Raw genomic sequence first — 17,361 nt, 5'->3', positions numbered from 1 at the left:
ATGAAGGAAAGGCCTTTATTATTTGCTTTATAGATGAAGCTTGTTTCTAAGAAAATCCCCAAATCCTTTCTGAGTTAAAGATCAGGAAATGTAAACTTTTTCAGCAAGAGTGTAGTGAAGTTCAAGAGCCCTTGACCATACCTAAGTTTCTCAGGGGACGTAGTTTCCCTCTTGTTTTTTTTTTTTCCTTGCCCAAGGAAATGATACTAAATGGAATGGTAGAGTGACATGTAAGTAGTCTTTATCTTAAAACAGACCAAAGGTTGGTACTGTTTACCAGATATATGAAAGTGAGGATATAGGTTATTAATTTTTTCCTTAAATATGGTATGTGATTTTTTTTTTAAAACCTTTCTCAGGATAGAGAGATGAACTACCAACAGAATCCTAGAGACAACTTCCTTTCTTTGGAGGACTGCAAAGACATTGAAAATCTGGAGTCTTTCACAGATGTCCTGGATAATGAGGGTGCTTTAACCTCAAACTGGGAACAGTGGGATACATACTGTGAAGACTTAACGAAGTACACCAAACTAACCAGCTGTGACATCTGGGGAACAAAAGAAGTGGATTACTTGGGTCTTGATGACTTTTCTAGCCCTTACCAAGATGAAGAGGTCATAAGTAAAACTCCAACTCTGGCCCAGCTTAATAGCGAGGACTCTCAGTCTGTTTCTGATTCCCTTTATTACCCTGATTCACTTTTCAGTGTCAAACAAAATCCCTTGGCCTCTTCATTCCCTGGTAAAAAGATCACAAGCAGAGCAGCTGCCCCTGTGTGTTCTTCTAAGACTCTTCAGGCTGAGGTCCCTTTGTCAGACTGTGTCCAAAAAGCAAGTAAACCCACTTCAAGCACACAAATCATGGTGAAGACCAACATGTATCATAATGAAAAAGTGAACTTTCATGTTGAATGTAAAGACTATGTGAAAAAGGCAAAGGTAAAGATCAACCCAGTGCAGCAGAGCCGGCCTCTCTCGAGCCAGGTTCATGCAGACGCAGCCAAGGAGAACACTTGCTACTGTGGAGCGGTCGCCAAGAGACCGGAGAGAAAAGGGCCGGAGCCCCCGCAGGGCCATGCCACGCCAGCTTTGCCTTTTAAAGAGACCCAGGAACTATTACTCAGTCCCCTGCCTCCGGAGGGGCCTGGGTCAATTGCAGCAGGAGAGAGTAGCAGCCTTTCTGCCAGCACATCGGTCTCAGATTCATCCCAGAAAAAAGAAGAGCACAATTACTCCCTTTTTGTCTCTGACAACTTGGGTGAACAACCAACCAAATGCAGTCCTGAAGAAGATGAGGAGGATGAGGAGGATGTTGACGACGAGGACCATGATGAAGGATTTGGCAGCGAGCATGAACTTTCGGAAAACGAGGAAGAAGAAGAAGAGGAAGAGGATTATGAAGATGACAAGGATGATGACATTAGTGACACTTTCTCTGAACCAGGTATTACATTATTTGGAGGCTTACCAAACTGTTTCCTACTCTCTTGAAATAGAAGGTTTTGCTGTGGGCTTTCTTTGTCTGAGTTTGGAGATTAAGTGACTTAGTATCTTGGCTTGGATATATAATTGTTTTTATCTATTCAAACAGTTTTAAAATAATCATTTTTGCTCATATATGGTTCATATGCTGATTCCTTGAGGGCTGCTTCTTAATTTATCTTATGTTGCTGCTAAGTTGCTTCAGTCGTGTCCGACTCTGTGTGACCCTGTAGACGGCAGCCCACCAGGCTCCCCTGTCCCTGGGATTCTCCAGGAAAGAACACTGCAGTGGGTTGCCATTTCCTTCTCCAATGCAGGAAAGTGAAAAGTGAAAGTGAAGCTGCTCAGTTGTGCTGACTCTTAGTGACCCCATAGACTGCAGCTTACTGGGCTCCTCTGTCCATAGGATTGTCCAGGCAGGAGTACTGGAGTGGGTTGCCGTTGCCTTCTCTATCTTATGTTAAGTGACCTGATTTGTCACTCTTAGCAGCTGTGCAAAGATGCCAAAATTGATTGGTTTAAAAGTATTCCTATTTCTGCCTTTGTCCCTCTGTTAGACTTAAGGTAAGTTTGGAATCCCAAGAATGGTGAATCAAGTGATGATGGTTTGTATTACTCATGCCTAATAACCAACAAAGCCTGTTTAATGAATAATGTAAAAGACAGCTTTTTCTTTGTGTCTGCTGCATCTTTCATTTGCACAGTATTTTTCTATTGAAGAAAAATACATGCTTTAATGAGCATGAAGGAGTCTCTGCTCTGTTTATATACAGCACATTATAAATAAAAGGGAAAAAGAAAATGAAACTCATGAGGAACTGGTTCACTTCAGCATGTACATGGTTGGGCTCTTGTCACTGTTGGCTCATGCAGTTTTTATTTATGAAAATGGTATTGCCAAGTGGCACAGAGTTAAAAATGCACAAAAGAGGTGGAAATCTTCACATTTAAATGAAAGTTATTCTTCAGAAATAATGTTGGTACTATAACTTCTACATAAAAGACCAAGTTAGTAAAAACTTTATGAATTGTCAAAGAGAGCCCTTTTGTTGTTGGAATTTTGGGCAGTATAAACATTGATGTTTAATCTTCAGAAAGGTTTTTTAGCCATAGAAGGTGCAGCAGTAGCTGTACTGTGACCAGTGAGGCATATTATTGCTGAGAGACTTTCCTCTTAGTGAAATTTTTCTGTTGCATAAATGCTTAGATTTATGCATTTGATACAACCAAATTGTTTGACTTGGGTGGAGTTTCAAGTAAAGAAAAGGTGCTTTGCTGTGGAGGAACAGGGTTTATGCATTTTCTTTGCTTTACTTTAGTACTCAGTATAGTCTTGATAGAACCAGCTGTCTTTTCTACTTAGCAAGAAAACTTTTCTCTCAGCCAGTTAATGAATCTGCTTTGAGGTGTTTGAAGGCGAGTTGTCTTTGCAGTTAGTGGTAAGTTATGTAGCTCCCTCCCATGGGGAGACCAGAGTGGTGTTAGTGCTCCTTACAGCCTGACAGATCAGCCCTATTGTTTTGAATCCCGTATTTAGAATTAGGGTAGGAGGGAGGGGAAGGGTCGAGACAAGGAGTAATAACTAGGAAATGGAAAGTGTAGAGAAGAAAAATTTCTTTACCAGTTGACACTAAAAGGAATATATAAATATTCCTTTTAAATATTTAAATATTCCTGAGGGAGTAAATTCTGCCATCACCAGTCAAGGTGGGCAAGGACTATACTGTTTATTCCACTTCTGCTTTTAGGTTTGCTTTTCTTTGATTTTTTTGGACGGGATCTTAGTTCCCTGACCAGGGATGGAACCTGGGCCCTTGACAGTGAGAGCATGGAGTCCTAACCACTGGACCACTAGGGAATTCCCACCTTTCTTTGACTTTTAACTCCAGTTTAAGTTCATCCTTGATCTTTTGACTTGGTTTCACCTGGATGAATGTGTTGAGAGATGAGTGGGTCCATGAAGAGAAACCACTTCATAACTTGACCTACATGTCCATTTTCTCAGTCTTGTGATTCTTGTAGGGAGGGGTAAACCTTGTTACAGTTGGTGTTTTTCTGTCCTGGCACATTCTCTTGCCCTGTCCTGATAGGAGAACCCTGATTTGTGAGTTTGTTGGTATTAAGCAGCCAACACTGCTTTAAAACAGAGATGCATTAGCTGGCACTTGGCAGGGTGAAGCCTTCCTCTCGGTGCTGTGTAACAATGCTAAATGTTTGGATGGCATTTAATTCACTTACTTCCAGTTGACTTGAAGTAAAACCTCTTTGGTTAGGATTACTTGGATGCTTCTCACAAATGTCAACAAATGAAATGCTTTAACCTCAAATCAGTGATATTTTGTGGTATTTGGGGGATTTATTCACATTTGCTAATGAAAATTTCCCTTCTTGGAAAAAAGAGCTACACAGGCGACTTTAAGAATACAAATGTGAATTGGTGAGATGCAAGAAGAAATTCTTTGAAGCAGAAAAGTGGGATGGTTATAGTTTCTTCAGAATGCTAGTTTTAGAGTGGGTTGATTGGTTTAATTTGCAGCAGACGGTGTACAAAGGCCCTTTTGTGATGACTAGCTCCCTTGATGCTGTTTCTTGGCAGTTGGCTACAACAGTGCCTGAGTCTACAAAGCTCCAGGAAAGGTGTAAAATGGAGTTTCAGTCCCTACTCTGGACTTGCTCCCAAGTTTTAATAGGGCCTATTCTGAGGACAGGCAACAACCGTTTGGGGTCATGGAATTACATGGTTGTAAGGCTAAGATTTAGGTCCCCAGAATGCGAGTTCAGTTTGTAATTCCTACTAAACGTTTTCATGATTGGCTTTACCAGCTTAATGGCAGGAACCTGCACTAATCAAAGATGTGTGATCAGAATTTTAGGCATCTATGTCACCTTTTTGACTACCTTTTGGTAATTGTGTCAGGAAGGAATGAATTAGATCAATATGGTGATCCATCAAATGAAAATAGAAAAGTCTCCATGGGAAATGTACATTTGTACATTAAACAAATCACTGATTTGTTTAAAAAAAAAAGTCGGGGGTGTACCTATCTTGTGTTAGACACTGTGTGTACTAGATTATTGGCTGTGCAGAGGTAAACAGAATTGACGTGATTCTTGTCTTTGTGTAACTTAGACTTTAGTGGGTTTATTTACTGTTATGATTTCTTGGTCTTCTGATCTTATGTGTACTGTGACTTGGCAAGAGAGAGAGGCAAGATGAGTGTTACTTAAAATTTATTTGACCACAGAACTCACTTGGGATTGAGGGCTTATTTTATAGTAATAGTGTTCCTAAGAACACACTTTGAGAAATATTTAATCACCTTAAATGCAAGACCACTGATCTGGGAATATATTGAATAACTTTTCTGCATGCTACTTGATCACAGTAGTCTTTAAATTGAAAGACTTTAACAAATCCTTTGAGTGTATGTATGTGTGTGTGCACACACGTTATTGTGAATTTATGGTATATGCTTTAGAAAATTTTAGGTTAAAGAAAACGGATACCCTTAAACACTTTTTTAGAAAAAGGTTGAACATATGAATTAAGCAAAAGTGATAACTAATTTGTGTAGGAGAGAAGAAGTCCAAATCCTAATGACTGAATTTAACATGGAATATATATGGGAAAAAATTCTGTTCAGACCATTCAACTGGATAGACACAGGAAAGTAGGAAGCCAAATTGGAGCTGGAGTCATGGGGCCTGAGCCAGTCCCGGCTTTGCCAAATCACTTAAACCTCCATGAGCATGTTTGTATAAATAAAGTTAATAACCTCTTCCTACCAGGTTCTTAGAAGCCTCAGATGAAATACCTGTGAGTACTCACAAAATATGTGAATACATTAAATGAGAGAGACAGTGTTTTGCCAGAAATCTAGGCCACCTGAGGAGTGTATCAAATAAAGTGTTGGGGGGATGGGTTGCCTGAGAAAGTTACATGTGAAAATGTTCCCTTTATACTTTGGGCTGGGGTGGACTTAAATGTGGGACACCAGTTCTTGACACTGATAGGAGTGTTTCAGTTGGTGCATCTGCCTGTGTTGAGGTATAGTCAAAGCTATGGTTTTTCCAGTAGTCATGTATGGATGTGCTGTACCATAAAGAAGGCTGAGTGCCAAAGAATTGATGTTTTCAAATTGTGGTGCTGGAGAAGACTTGAGAGTCCCTTGAACTGCAAGGAGATCAAACAAGTCAATCCTAAAGGAAACTAACCCTGAATATTCATTGGAAGGACTGTTGCTGCAGCTCTAATACTTTGGCCACCTGATGGTGAAGAGTCAACTTGTTGAAAAAGACCCTGATGCTGAGAAAGATTGAAGACAAAAGGAGAAGGGGTGGCAGAGGATGAGATGGTTAGATAGCATCACCAACTCAATGGACATGAATCTGAACTAACTCCGGGAGATAGTGGAGGACAGAGGAGCGTGGTGTGATACAGTCCATGAGGTTGCAGAGTCTGATGTGACTTAGCAAACAACAACATATTCTGTGCACAGCCCATTTGTACTTCTAAGACAGACGTGCTCTGAGGGTATTTTAGATTTACAAATCATCCTGTATTGGGTCAAACCAGTAGTTCCAGTGGCCCAGAATTAATTATTTTCTGAAACTTCCTATTAGTAGGGAAAATAGCTTCTAAAAAAGTGAAGTAAATTTAACATGTAAACCCGTGGCTGATTCATGTCAATGTATGGCAAAAACTATTACAATATTGTAAAGTAATTAGCCCCCAACTAAAATAAATAAGTTTATAAAAAAAAATTTAAAAAAAAGTGAAGTAAATTCAAATTGCTTCTGATAAAATATTAGTTAGGATAGGCATATGTTTTTATTTGAATAGCCTGTGTGAGAACTGTCATTCTTGTACTTTTACAGAAAGGATAGAGTGGCAAGTAGAAAGAAAACCACTATTGCCTTACAGAATTCTGCCTAGTAGGTTACCATCCAAGAAATGCAACAGCTTTCTGTGTGGGAGACCTGGGTTCGATCCCTGGGTTGGGAAGATCCCCTGGAGAAGGGAAAGACTACCCACTCCAGTATTCTGGCCTGGAGAATTCTATGGATTGTATAGTCCATGGGGTTGCAAAGAGTCAGACACGACTGAGTGACTTTCATTTCACTTTCACTTCACTTCTGTCTGGGAATGTTTCAAATACATAAATATTAGACAGAAGACATAAAAAAAAATTGTATAGTCTCTTAAGTACCATCATTAACTGATGGTACTTTGACATTCCTGTGACTGTATTTCCTTTTTTAAAAATTGAAGTATAGTTGATTTATGCAGTGTTGTGTTAGTTTCTGGTATGCAGCTAAATGATTAAGTTATGTATACATAAAATCTTTTTCATACTCTTTTCATTATAGGTTATTATAAGATATTGTATATAGTCCCCTACTGTGCAGTAGTATCTTGTTGTTTATATATATAGTAGTTTCTGTCCACAAATCCCAAACTCTTAATTTATTCCTCCCCCCACTTTACTCTTTGGTAATCAGGTTTATTTTCTATGTCCATGAGTCTGTTTTGTAAAATAAGTTCATTGTGTCATATTTTAGATTCCACATATAAGTGATACCATATGGTATTTATTTTTCTTTGTATGACTTCACTTAATATGATAATCTCTACTTCTGTCCGTGTTGTTGCAAATGGCATGATTTCATTCTTTTTTATGGCTGAGTAGTATTCTATCTTCTTTATCCATTCAACTGTCGATGGACATTTAGGTTGCTTCCAAGTCTTGGCTGTTATAGTGCTGCTGTAAACACTGTGGTGTGTGTATCTTTTTGAACTAGAGTTTTCTTTGGATATATGCCCAGGAGTGGAATTGCTGAATCCTGTGGCACCTCTATTTTGTAGTTTTTGAAGGGTCCTTCATACTATTTTCCATAGTGACTCTACCAACGTACATTCCCATCAACATGCACATCCTCTCCAGCATTTATTGCTTGTGGACTTTTTAATGATGGCCGTTCTGACTGGCGAGAGGCGTTACCCATTGTGGTTTTGATTTGTGTTTCTTTGACAATTAGTGATACTGAGCATCTTTTTCGTGTACCTATTGGCCATCTATATGTCTTCTTTGGGGAAATGTCTATTTAGGTCTCTGCCCATTTTTAGATTGGGTTGTCTTCCTGTGGCTGGATTTCATTATTCTCGCAATCTTATGTGATGATACAAAAAAAGTGTCATATACTAACCAAAGAGAAACCTAAGGAAGATACACAGTGTAGTTATTTCTGTTTATTAATCTCTGAATATTTTATGAGTTAGAAATATCTATATTAAATGTTATTTTTACAGATTTGGTTTATTATCTTTGACATGCTAATGATGTTTTCAGGTGAAATGTGTCAAGTAGTAAATAGAAGGAATCTTTTTGTTTTTCGTGATTGGTTTATTAAAATTTGTGGAACTTAAGAAATGTTGGGGGGGTTGGCATTTTCTTTTTTTAAGGCTATGAAAATGATTCTGTGGAAGACTTGAAGGAGATGACTTCAATTACCTCTCGGAAAAGAGGTAAAAGAAGGTACTTCTGGGAGTACAGTGAACAACTCACACCATCACAGCAGGAGAGGATGCTGAGGCCATCTGAATGGAACCGAGAGACCTTGCCAAGTAACATGTACCAGAAAAATGGCTTACACCACGGTAAGAGGAGATTCTGATCACACGTGCTGTGTGCGTCCCTCCCTTCCTCCCTCCCTTCCTTCTGTCCTTCCTTTTTCTTTCTTTGTTCCTGCTTACTATTTTTAAAATACAGTTGACGTTCGATATTACGTTATTGTAGTTTCAGGTATATTACATAGTGACGTTTGCGTACACCATGAACACCACAAGGGCTTCCCTGGTGGCTCGGCTGGTAAAGAATCCGCTGGCAGTGTGGGAGACCCCAGTTTGATCCCTGGATTGGGAAGATCCCCTGGAGAAGGGAAAGGCTACCCACTCCAGTATTCGGGCCTGGAGAATTCCATGGACTGTGTAGTCCATGGGGTCGCAAAGAGTCAGACGTGACTGAGTGACTTTCAGTTCATTTCATGATCACCATGATAAGTCTTAGTAACCATCTGTCCCTAATGTTTAAGTCACTTCCAAATAGAGATAGTAAACCACAATACTTTAAACATTATACATAGGTTCAACCCCTCCTAACAAATGGGAGAGTGGAGCAATAGAGCTGCTGTATTTGCTATGATTGCTCTTCATTTGTGAATAGCTTTTTTCAGTTTTAACAGCCATCACCTAAACAAGGAGGAAAGCTTGTGTAAAAATGATTTCTAGTCACTTCTTGGTCTACCTGTCCTACCTGGGAAATGACCAGGAGCCTGCTGATTGCTGACCTGTTGCAGCTGCTGTTAGCAAGAAAGAAGGATTGGGGAGGAAGAGAATGGGCTCCGGCACCTCTGTCTTTCATTCTTACCCAGTCTCCAAGCCTAAGTATAAACAGGGAGATTGAAATCAAAATTGTGGTGGGAGAAGAGAGGATAGAAAGGGAAAAAAAGGAAGAATAATTGTGGAGAGAAGGAGTGGAGTGGGAAAAACTAAACAGTAGGAATCAGGAGAAGCTTATAGTCTTAGGCCAGATTTCGAACTATGGACCCAAGAGGATGTAATTGAGTAGAATTTCCTCTGCACAAATTTTATTTTTACCTTAATCCAAAGTCTCTACTGAGAAGGTGGAGGGCACTATTAGGTCTAAAGCTCAGTAAACAGTTTAGTAGTCGCTCATGCTACAGATTTAAGTTGCCAAGCATTTTTGACACAGATGTTGCATCAGAAGTATATTTGTACCTCATTTTCCCTTTCCACTAGCACTCAGGTCATATTCTACTATCTTTCAGTGTATGAAAGACCTAGTTTTTGACTTGGGATCAGTTTTCTGCCAGAAATGAAAAGACAGGCCCAATAAACAGGTCCAGGTAGCATGTAATGAGTTCTAGGAAAGCTGTTCAGGGTATTGCCGTTCAGAGGAGAGAGCCATCCCTCTTGCCTGCAGTGGTAGGGAAGGTCTTTCTGAGTCTTTTGTACTGCTGTTTATCAAACTAACTGAAGACAGTTTCTGAAAAGGCAGTCCTTATTTGCTGGACTTTTGAATTCAACACAGGAATATATGTGTCTGACAAATTTTCAGTCATAGCGGTATAAACGTCTTGGTTTGGGTAAAATTTCCAAATTTGTTCCTGACCATATACTAGATCCTAGCCCTGATTTTTATGTGCAGATGAGCTTGCACTATAGTCCTGAAGTTTGATTATTACTTCCATGCAGATAATTAAGAATCTGTCATAGAAAGTGAAAGAAAGAAAGTGAAGTCGCTCAATTGTGTCTGACTCTTTGCGACCCCGTGGACCGTAGCCTACCAGGCTCCTCCGTCCATGGGATTTTCCAGACAAGAGTACTGGAGTGAGTTGCCATTTCCTTCTCCAGAGGATCTTCCCGACCCGAGGATTGAACCCAGGTCTCCCGCATTGTAGGCAGACGCTTTACTGCAAACCTTAAGATGGAGAAGGGTTGGGAAAAGGATAGAGTTGTGCCATATTACCTCCATTTCTTGCTGTCACAAGGTGGGAAGGAGAGAAGTCCAGCCCTCCTTCTGTAGATTGTTCATATGCTGAAAAAGAAAAGAGAGAGATGGATTTTTAAATGTCTATAGAAATGTATCTCTTGTTAAATAAAATGATCTCACTTAAACTTCTTTTAAATCACCTATAGGAAAATATGCAGTAAAGAAGTCTCGGAGAACAGATGTGGAAGACCTGACCCCAAATCCTAAAAAACTACTCCAGATAGGCAATGAACTGCGGAAACTGAATAAAGTGATTAGTGATCTGACTCCAGTCAGTGAGCTTCCCTTAACAGCCCGGCCAAGGTCAAGGAAGGAGAAAAACAAGCTGGCTTCCAGGTAAATGCTAATCATGTTCACTCATGTAGTTGAAGTCTGGGAAGTGAGGTTAGACTTCAGTGAGCTTTCATAGAGGAGATGGCCTTCAGCCATTTTTTCAGAAATATCCTTTTATAAATAGTACAATGAGAGTATTATAATTTTTCCTTTGAAAATAAATGATGGTAGTTGTGCTTCATGGAATAAGTTTTTACTTTTTTTTTTTTAATAAATTTATTTATTTTAGTTGGGGGCTAATTACTTTTGGAATAAGTTTTTAAAGGGGAGAAGTGAATGAACTCAAGGGCCTTATATTGTAGTATAAAAATGAAAAAATTTTATCATAGCTTTAGTTTTTGTTTGTTTTGCAACAAGTCAGGGTTTTTTTAATTGAGGTTTTTTTTGTTTACTTGTCTTCCCTTTTAGTGTATTCTTCTGTGAGTTTTGGACAAACACATCAATCATGCAACCACAACCATAATCAAGATACTGAACATTTTTATCACCTTAAAAAATTTCCTTTGTCTCTTTCTAAAAGTGAACTCCTTCTCCCACCCTGACTCCTCACAACCACCGATCTGTTTTCTGTTCCTACAGTTGTGCCTTCTCTAGAATACAGATGGAATCATTCTATGCAGCCTTTTGAGTCTGGCTTTGATTTCACACAGGATGAATTTGAGATTCATCCATGTTGTGTGGAGTAATAGTTTGATACTCTCTATTGATGGTAATAGTCCTTTGAAGTGATACATTAATTCTCTGGTGTATCTGTTCACCAGGTGAAGGATAGTTGAGTGGTTTCTAATTTTGGGCAGTTACGAATAAAGTCACCATAAACATTTACTTGAGTTTCTCAGGTGGCTTAGTGGTAAAGAATCTGCCTGCTAGTGCAGGAGATGCAGGTTCAATCCCCAGGTTGGAAAGATTCCCAGGAGGAGGAAATGACAACCTACTCTGGTAGTCTTGCCTGAAAAATCCCATGGACAGAGGAGCCTGGTGGGCTGCAGTCCATGGGGTCTCAAAGAGTTGGACACAGCAGAGCAACTGAGCACATACACACATTTACTTACAGGTGTTCATGTGAACATCAGTTTTCATTTCTCTTGGGTAAATACCTAGTGTGTTTAACTTTATAAGAAAATGCCAAAGTAGCTGTTTCCAAAGTAATGAAGTACATTAAAAAAATATTTACAGTTTCCCAAAGTAGCTGTATGTACTGTTCTACATTCCCTCAAGCAACATATGAGGGTTCCACTTACTTCACATCTTCTACAACACTTGATTGTCACTTTCTGTTTATTCTGGTATATTAGCCATAGCTTTATTTTTTGAATGGGTGAAATTTTAAGAAATAAGTTTGGATAAATGAGGTCCATACATATATTGTATGTTTTGGGTAATTGAGGCCCTTGATGTAAACATCAATAGACAGTGATTTTTTTGGTTGCTATTAGAAAATGACAGCAGCAAAAAGGATATTCTGAATGTTCACTTAAAAAAAACAAGTGAAGTAATTGCTCCTTCCTTTCCCAGGGCTTGTCGGTTAAAGAAAAAAGCTCAGTATGAAGCTAATAAAGTGAAATTATGGGGCCTCAACACAGAATATGGTAAGCCTGCACTTACATGAATTTGATTAACTTCCATTTACCTTGCTGACAGCTCTCTCTATTATTTTTGGTTTTGTTGTTTGCTTTCCCTGTGTTCTGCCCGGCTCTGGGCCAGCCTCTTTCATTTAATGATTCACTTTCGGTAGCGCTCGGTGCTGGTTGCTGCCCGCGGGCTTTCTGTTGTTACAGAGCACAGGCTCTAGGCGCACAGGTTCTGTAGTTGCGGCCTGTGGGCTCGGTAGTTGAGACTCGCAGCCTCCAGAGCTTGGGCTCAGTAGTTGTGCATGGGCGTTAGTTGCCCTGTGGCAAATGGAATCTCCCTGGACCAGAGATCAAACCTGTGTCTCCTGTACTAGCAGGTAGATTCTTGTCCACTGTACCTCCAGGGAAGTCCAGGCCAGCCTCTTTTTTTTGTTCATCCATTCAGTAAGCTATACTTATTCATTCATGTTCTTCTCTTAGTGTCTGCCTGTGGCTCACCAAGCCAGATCTCCTCTTGTGACCATGGTAATCTCTGACTTCAATTTTACAGTTGTGTGCAGAGTTAGCCAGTTTTATTGACTAATGTATATTTTAACCTTTGAGTGGATAGTTTGGAAATGTGTTTTACAAATGTGATTGCTCATTAGAATCATCTGATCATTCTAATACACATATTAGAATCATTTAATATATGTACATATTAAACTACAGATTTCTAGACTTCTCCCCAGATTCTCTGAACTATAATCTATGCAAGTAGAACCCAGGAATCCATATTTTTAATGTTACCCTAGATCACTCTTATGCAGCCATTCTAGTACTTATTTGGGATCCGTTGGTTTAGATCAGTGCTTCCTAATCTTTCACATCCTGGCACAGGCAGGAAACTGTCATCTCTAAAGCATTCTGGAGTAAAACCGAGTAGGCTACTCATGGGAGGAGGCCCTTGTGGGGTGAAAGTGAAAGTGAAAATCGTTCAGTTGTGTCCAACTCTTTGCGACCCCATAGACTATATAGCCCATGGAATTCTCCAGGCCAGAATACTGGAGTGGATAGCTGTTCCCTTCTCCAGAGGGTCTTCCTAACCCAGGGATCAAACCCAGGTCTCTTGCATTGCAGGCGGATTCTTTACCAGCTGAGCCACCAGGAAAAGAGAACCATTACCTCACACACTTGGAACCCTTGTATAGTGAACTGGGGGGTGGGAAAGCTCTGCTTTTGATCTTCTATAGTAAGGACCACCCCTCTCCTCTTCCTTATGCCTCGTGTCATAAGAGCTCATATGTTCCTTTGCCTCTGAAATTGTCCTCTTCACTGTCAGTTAGCTGTTGGGCTAAGCTGTATCTTAAAGTGGAACAGTGGCTAAATGATTGATTATTATTTGTTTCCAGAGATTTTCTTAACTCCAGCATGATGTCTGGCACATAAGTGCTCAACAAGTGTTGTGCATGCGTGTGTGCTCAGTGACTAGGTCGTGTCCAGCTCTTTGCGACCCCACAGACTATAACCCCCAGGCTCCTCTGTCCTTGGAATTCTCCAGGCAGGAATACTGAAGTGGGTTGCCATTTCCTTCTCTAGGAGACCTTCCTGACCAAGGGATTGAACCCGGGTCTCCTCCTTTGGCAAGTGAATTCTTTACCACTGAGCCACTTGGGAAGTCCAGGTGTTGTGTTGTGCAGTTTTTCGTAATCCACTGCCTTGATTATCTTGTTTCCATTTGTGAGGACAGAAAGAGGATTCCCAACTGTGATATTTAAAACTTGTGAAAAGAATTCATGGTTTTATTTATTAATGGCCACTGCTACTGCTAAGTCGCTTCAGTCGTGTCCGACTCTGTGCGACCCCATAGACAGCAGCCCACCAGGCTCTGCCGTCCCTGGGATTCTCCAGGCAAGAATACTGGAGTGGATTGCCATTTCCTTCTCCAGTGCATGAAAGGGAAAAGGGAAAGTGAAGTCTCAGTCGTGTCCGACTCTTGGCGACCCCGTGGACTGTAGCCTACCAGGCTCCTCCATCCATGGGATTTCCCAGGCAAGAGTACTGGAGTGGGGTGCCATTGCCTTCTCCGATTAATGGCCACACAGGAGCTCTAATCAAGGTAAACAAATTAGGTAAAACAATAGTTGGTTGTTGAAATAAAGATCTATCCATTTTCCTATTCTCCTATCCATATTCCTAGTCTTGCTTTTAAAGCATCTTGACTTTGAACTCTATAAGTGTGTGTGTATATACACACACACACACACACACACACACATACACATATATATATATACTTAAAGCGCAACATTCAGAAAACAAAGATCATGGCATCAGATCCCATCACTTCATGGCAAATAGATGGAGAAACAGTGGAAACAGTGGCTGACTTTATTTTGGGGGGCTCCAAAATCACTGCAGATGGTGACTGCAGCCATGAAATTAAAAGACACTTAACTCCCTGAAAGAAAAGTTATGACTAAACTAGACAGCATATTCAAAAGCAGAGACATTACTTTGCCAACAAAGGTCTGTCTAGTCAAGGCTATAGTTTTTCCAATAGTCATGTATGGATGTGAGAGTTGGGCTATAAAGGAAGCTGAGGGCCAAAGAATTTATGCTTTTGAACTGTCGTGTTGGAGAAGATTCTTGAGCATCCCTTGGACTGTAAGGATATCCAACCAGTCCATCCTAAAGGAAATCAGTCCTGAATGTTCTTTGGAAGGACTGGTGGTGAAGCTGAAACTCCAGTACTTTGGCCACCTGATGTGAAGAGCTGACTCATTAGAAAAGACCCTGATGCTAGGGAAGATTGAAGGCAAGAGGAGAAGGGGATGACAGAGGATGAGATGGTTGGATGGCATCACCAACTCAATGGACATGAGTTTGAGTAAACTCCGGGAGTTGGTGACGGACAGGGAGGCCTGGCATGCTGCAGTCCATGGGGTTGCAAAGAGTCGGACACGACTGAGTGACTGAACTGAACTGAAGTATAAATATAATGATTGCAATGTCACGGGCATTCATATTTCATTTTATAATAGAACCCAGCTGACTCACAATTCAGGGAGATGGGGTGGGTCATTGGAACCCTTCTGGGTCTCTCTTTCTCTGGATACATGTAGGCATATAACCGTGTGTTGTTCAGTTAATAAATTTATCCGTAATCATGTACATCTGTATGGCCATGTATTTTTGTGCTTGTATATATGTATGTGCAGGCTCACGAACACATATTTTCTGTATTCTGGGGTGGGGAACAATTGGGAAATTGGTTAAGGGTCAGAAATATGTTTATTTCTGAATGTGTCCCTCTATTTCAAATTGAGTTTTTGATGGCCTTTAATTTTTTATTTCCAAAGCTAACTTAAAGCCTGTAGATATTTTCATGTAGGAAACAAACTTATCTCTAGGTGTGTTTTCTTCTTAGTCAGCACAGAGGAAAAGGTTCTTCTCATCATTTTTCTCTTCCACAGCTGTCTGACAGCTTCTCTTCTCCAGTATTGGGAAGAGCAGCCTTGACCTGGTTTAGAAGGCGTGTCAGGAGCAGTGTAGTAGCTGCTACTTCTGTGTAGTTCGCCACATGTAGGTTTTTTAATGATTAAATTTGTTTATTTTTAATTGAAGGATAATTGCTTTACAATATTGTGTTGGTTTCTGCCAAATTACATGTGGTTTGCAAGTTCTTCCCATGGAACATACATGTATCTCCCAAGGGAATGGTGCCCTTGATTCCTCTAAATATCTGGGAGTCACTGTTACTGCTCTGTGGAACACTTTTATCCATTACCTATTGACCCAATGGTTTCTAGAATCAGTGACATTGGAAACAAATTTGGGGACATGGGAACCATAGGGCTGCCAACTTTGTGTTTTGTCACATGAGGACATTAAAAAGAATATCATCTACAATTACTGTCATTTTATACGGGGAGGAATATTTCAGTGTTAGAAAATTAAGACATAATCTCAGACTAAAGTTAGGTTTATGAAAAATGTACTGTATTGTCCTTATCTATTTAAATGTGTCATCAGCTAGCACAGTTCCAAGGACTAGCTTCAGGGCCCACTGCTATCGTCCTCATCCTGTCCTGTGCCACCAAACCTCTTCCTCCTATTGGTCGCTTCTTCCAAAGCTCACAGGAGCTCTGTGGGCTCTGTGAGTCACATGTAGATTTGTTGTCTCAGAATGAGAAGTAAAGCGACTAAGAGGACTGGACCTTCATCCTGATTAACATCGTTTATCCTCAGACAAGCTATGTCAGGTTAAAATTTTGGAAGATTCTTGGATGATAATGAAATCAGAACAGGAGGGATCTCTTAAGAGACTTCTGGCTTCCCTGGTGGCTCAGACGGTAAAGATTCCCCCTGCAGGAGACCCAGGTTCTATCTCTGGGTTGGGAAGATCCCCTGGAGAAGGGAGTGGCTACACTGTTCAGTATCCTTGCCTGGAGAAGCCCATGGACAGAGGAGCCTGGCGGGCTACAGTTCATGGAGTCATGAAAGAGTCTGACACAACTGAGCGACTAACTAGTTTAGAAGTTTAAGTTTGGTCCTCACTTTCTGAGCCAGATGCTTTTGCCTCCTCCCCCAGAAGTTTGTGGTGGTAGAAGCGGTCACCTCCGCCCTCCCTACCCCAGGGTCCGGACCCCGCCCGGGCGGGAAGGCTGCTCGGCTCGCTCTCAGTCTCCAGTGCTCTTCTCACTTTAAGGAGTGAGCTGATGACTTTACCTACTGAGCACGGGGCACCTGTTTGCTTCTCAGAAGTCCAGCCTGCATGTAAATGTCCTTATTTATGTTTGAGTTAATGGTTTTCTCTCTCGTTTATTTGAGAAGCATAAATATCTTGTTTCATGTGGTTTAGGGAGTCAGCTGTGCTTTCCTTGTTTAGTGACACATTTTTAAATATATTGTCCCCGCATGTAGTTTTATATTACTTCTTCTCCCCCTGCCAGTTATTTCTGATTTTCCTCCTCAGTGTTAGTCTAGATTGGTTTCTTCTAAGTATTACAAGATAAGGAATAACAAATCATTGATTCCAAAGCAGTGTTTGAAGTAGTAGAGATTTATTTCAAACCATAGGACTTGCATGTGTTGAAACTGGAGGTGTGTTCTCCCCTCCACCCTGCAACGTTATTGAGGTATAACTAAAGTAAAATAACTCCACATATTTAAAGAGTATTATATGGTTACTTTAGACATATGTACATACAAGTGAAATCAGTCAGGATAGTGAACATTTTTATCACCTCCAAAAGTTTCCTAGTGCCCCTTTGTAAGCTAGTCCTCTCTCTTTTCCTATCTCTGAGTAACCACAATCTGCTTTCTATGACTGTAAATTAGTGTACATTTTCTAAAATTTTATATTAATGGAATCCTACCATACATTCTTCTTTTTTGCCTGGCTACTTTAACTCTGCA

The 17,361-nt window shown here is 40.4% G+C and overlaps 1 protein-coding gene across 4 annotated transcripts in view; it reads left to right on the top strand.

Annotated features, from left to right (window-relative positions):
- The window catches only part of CREBRF (CREB3 regulatory factor), a 68,121-nt gene that overhangs the window by 30,752 nt on the left and 20,008 nt on the right, over positions 1-17,361 (top strand). For all 4 annotated transcript variants that reach the window (XR_014062186.1, XM_081520512.1, XM_081520511.1 and 1 more), the window contains exons 4-7: positions 360-1,446; positions 7,948-8,142; positions 10,204-10,393; positions 11,906-11,979. Coding sequence is in view for 3 of the 4 variants with exons in the window: in XM_081520512.1 (XP_081376638.1) it covers positions 360-1,446; positions 7,948-8,142; positions 10,204-10,393; positions 11,906-11,979 (1,546 nt within the window). In the remaining variant the exon portion in view is untranslated. The remainder of the gene's footprint in view (positions 1-359; positions 1,447-7,947; positions 8,143-10,203; positions 10,394-11,905; positions 11,980-17,361) is intronic.

The sequence above is a fragment of the Giraffa tippelskirchi genome, chromosome 8 (genome assembly GCF_054371585.1).
Source record: "Giraffa tippelskirchi isolate mGirTip1 chromosome 8, T2T-mGirTip1v1.2.pri, whole genome shotgun sequence".
In the NCBI taxonomy this organism is placed as follows: domain Eukaryota; kingdom Metazoa; phylum Chordata; class Mammalia; order Artiodactyla; family Giraffidae; genus Giraffa; species Giraffa tippelskirchi.
This window is presented reverse-complemented; position numbering and strand designations above follow the sequence as displayed.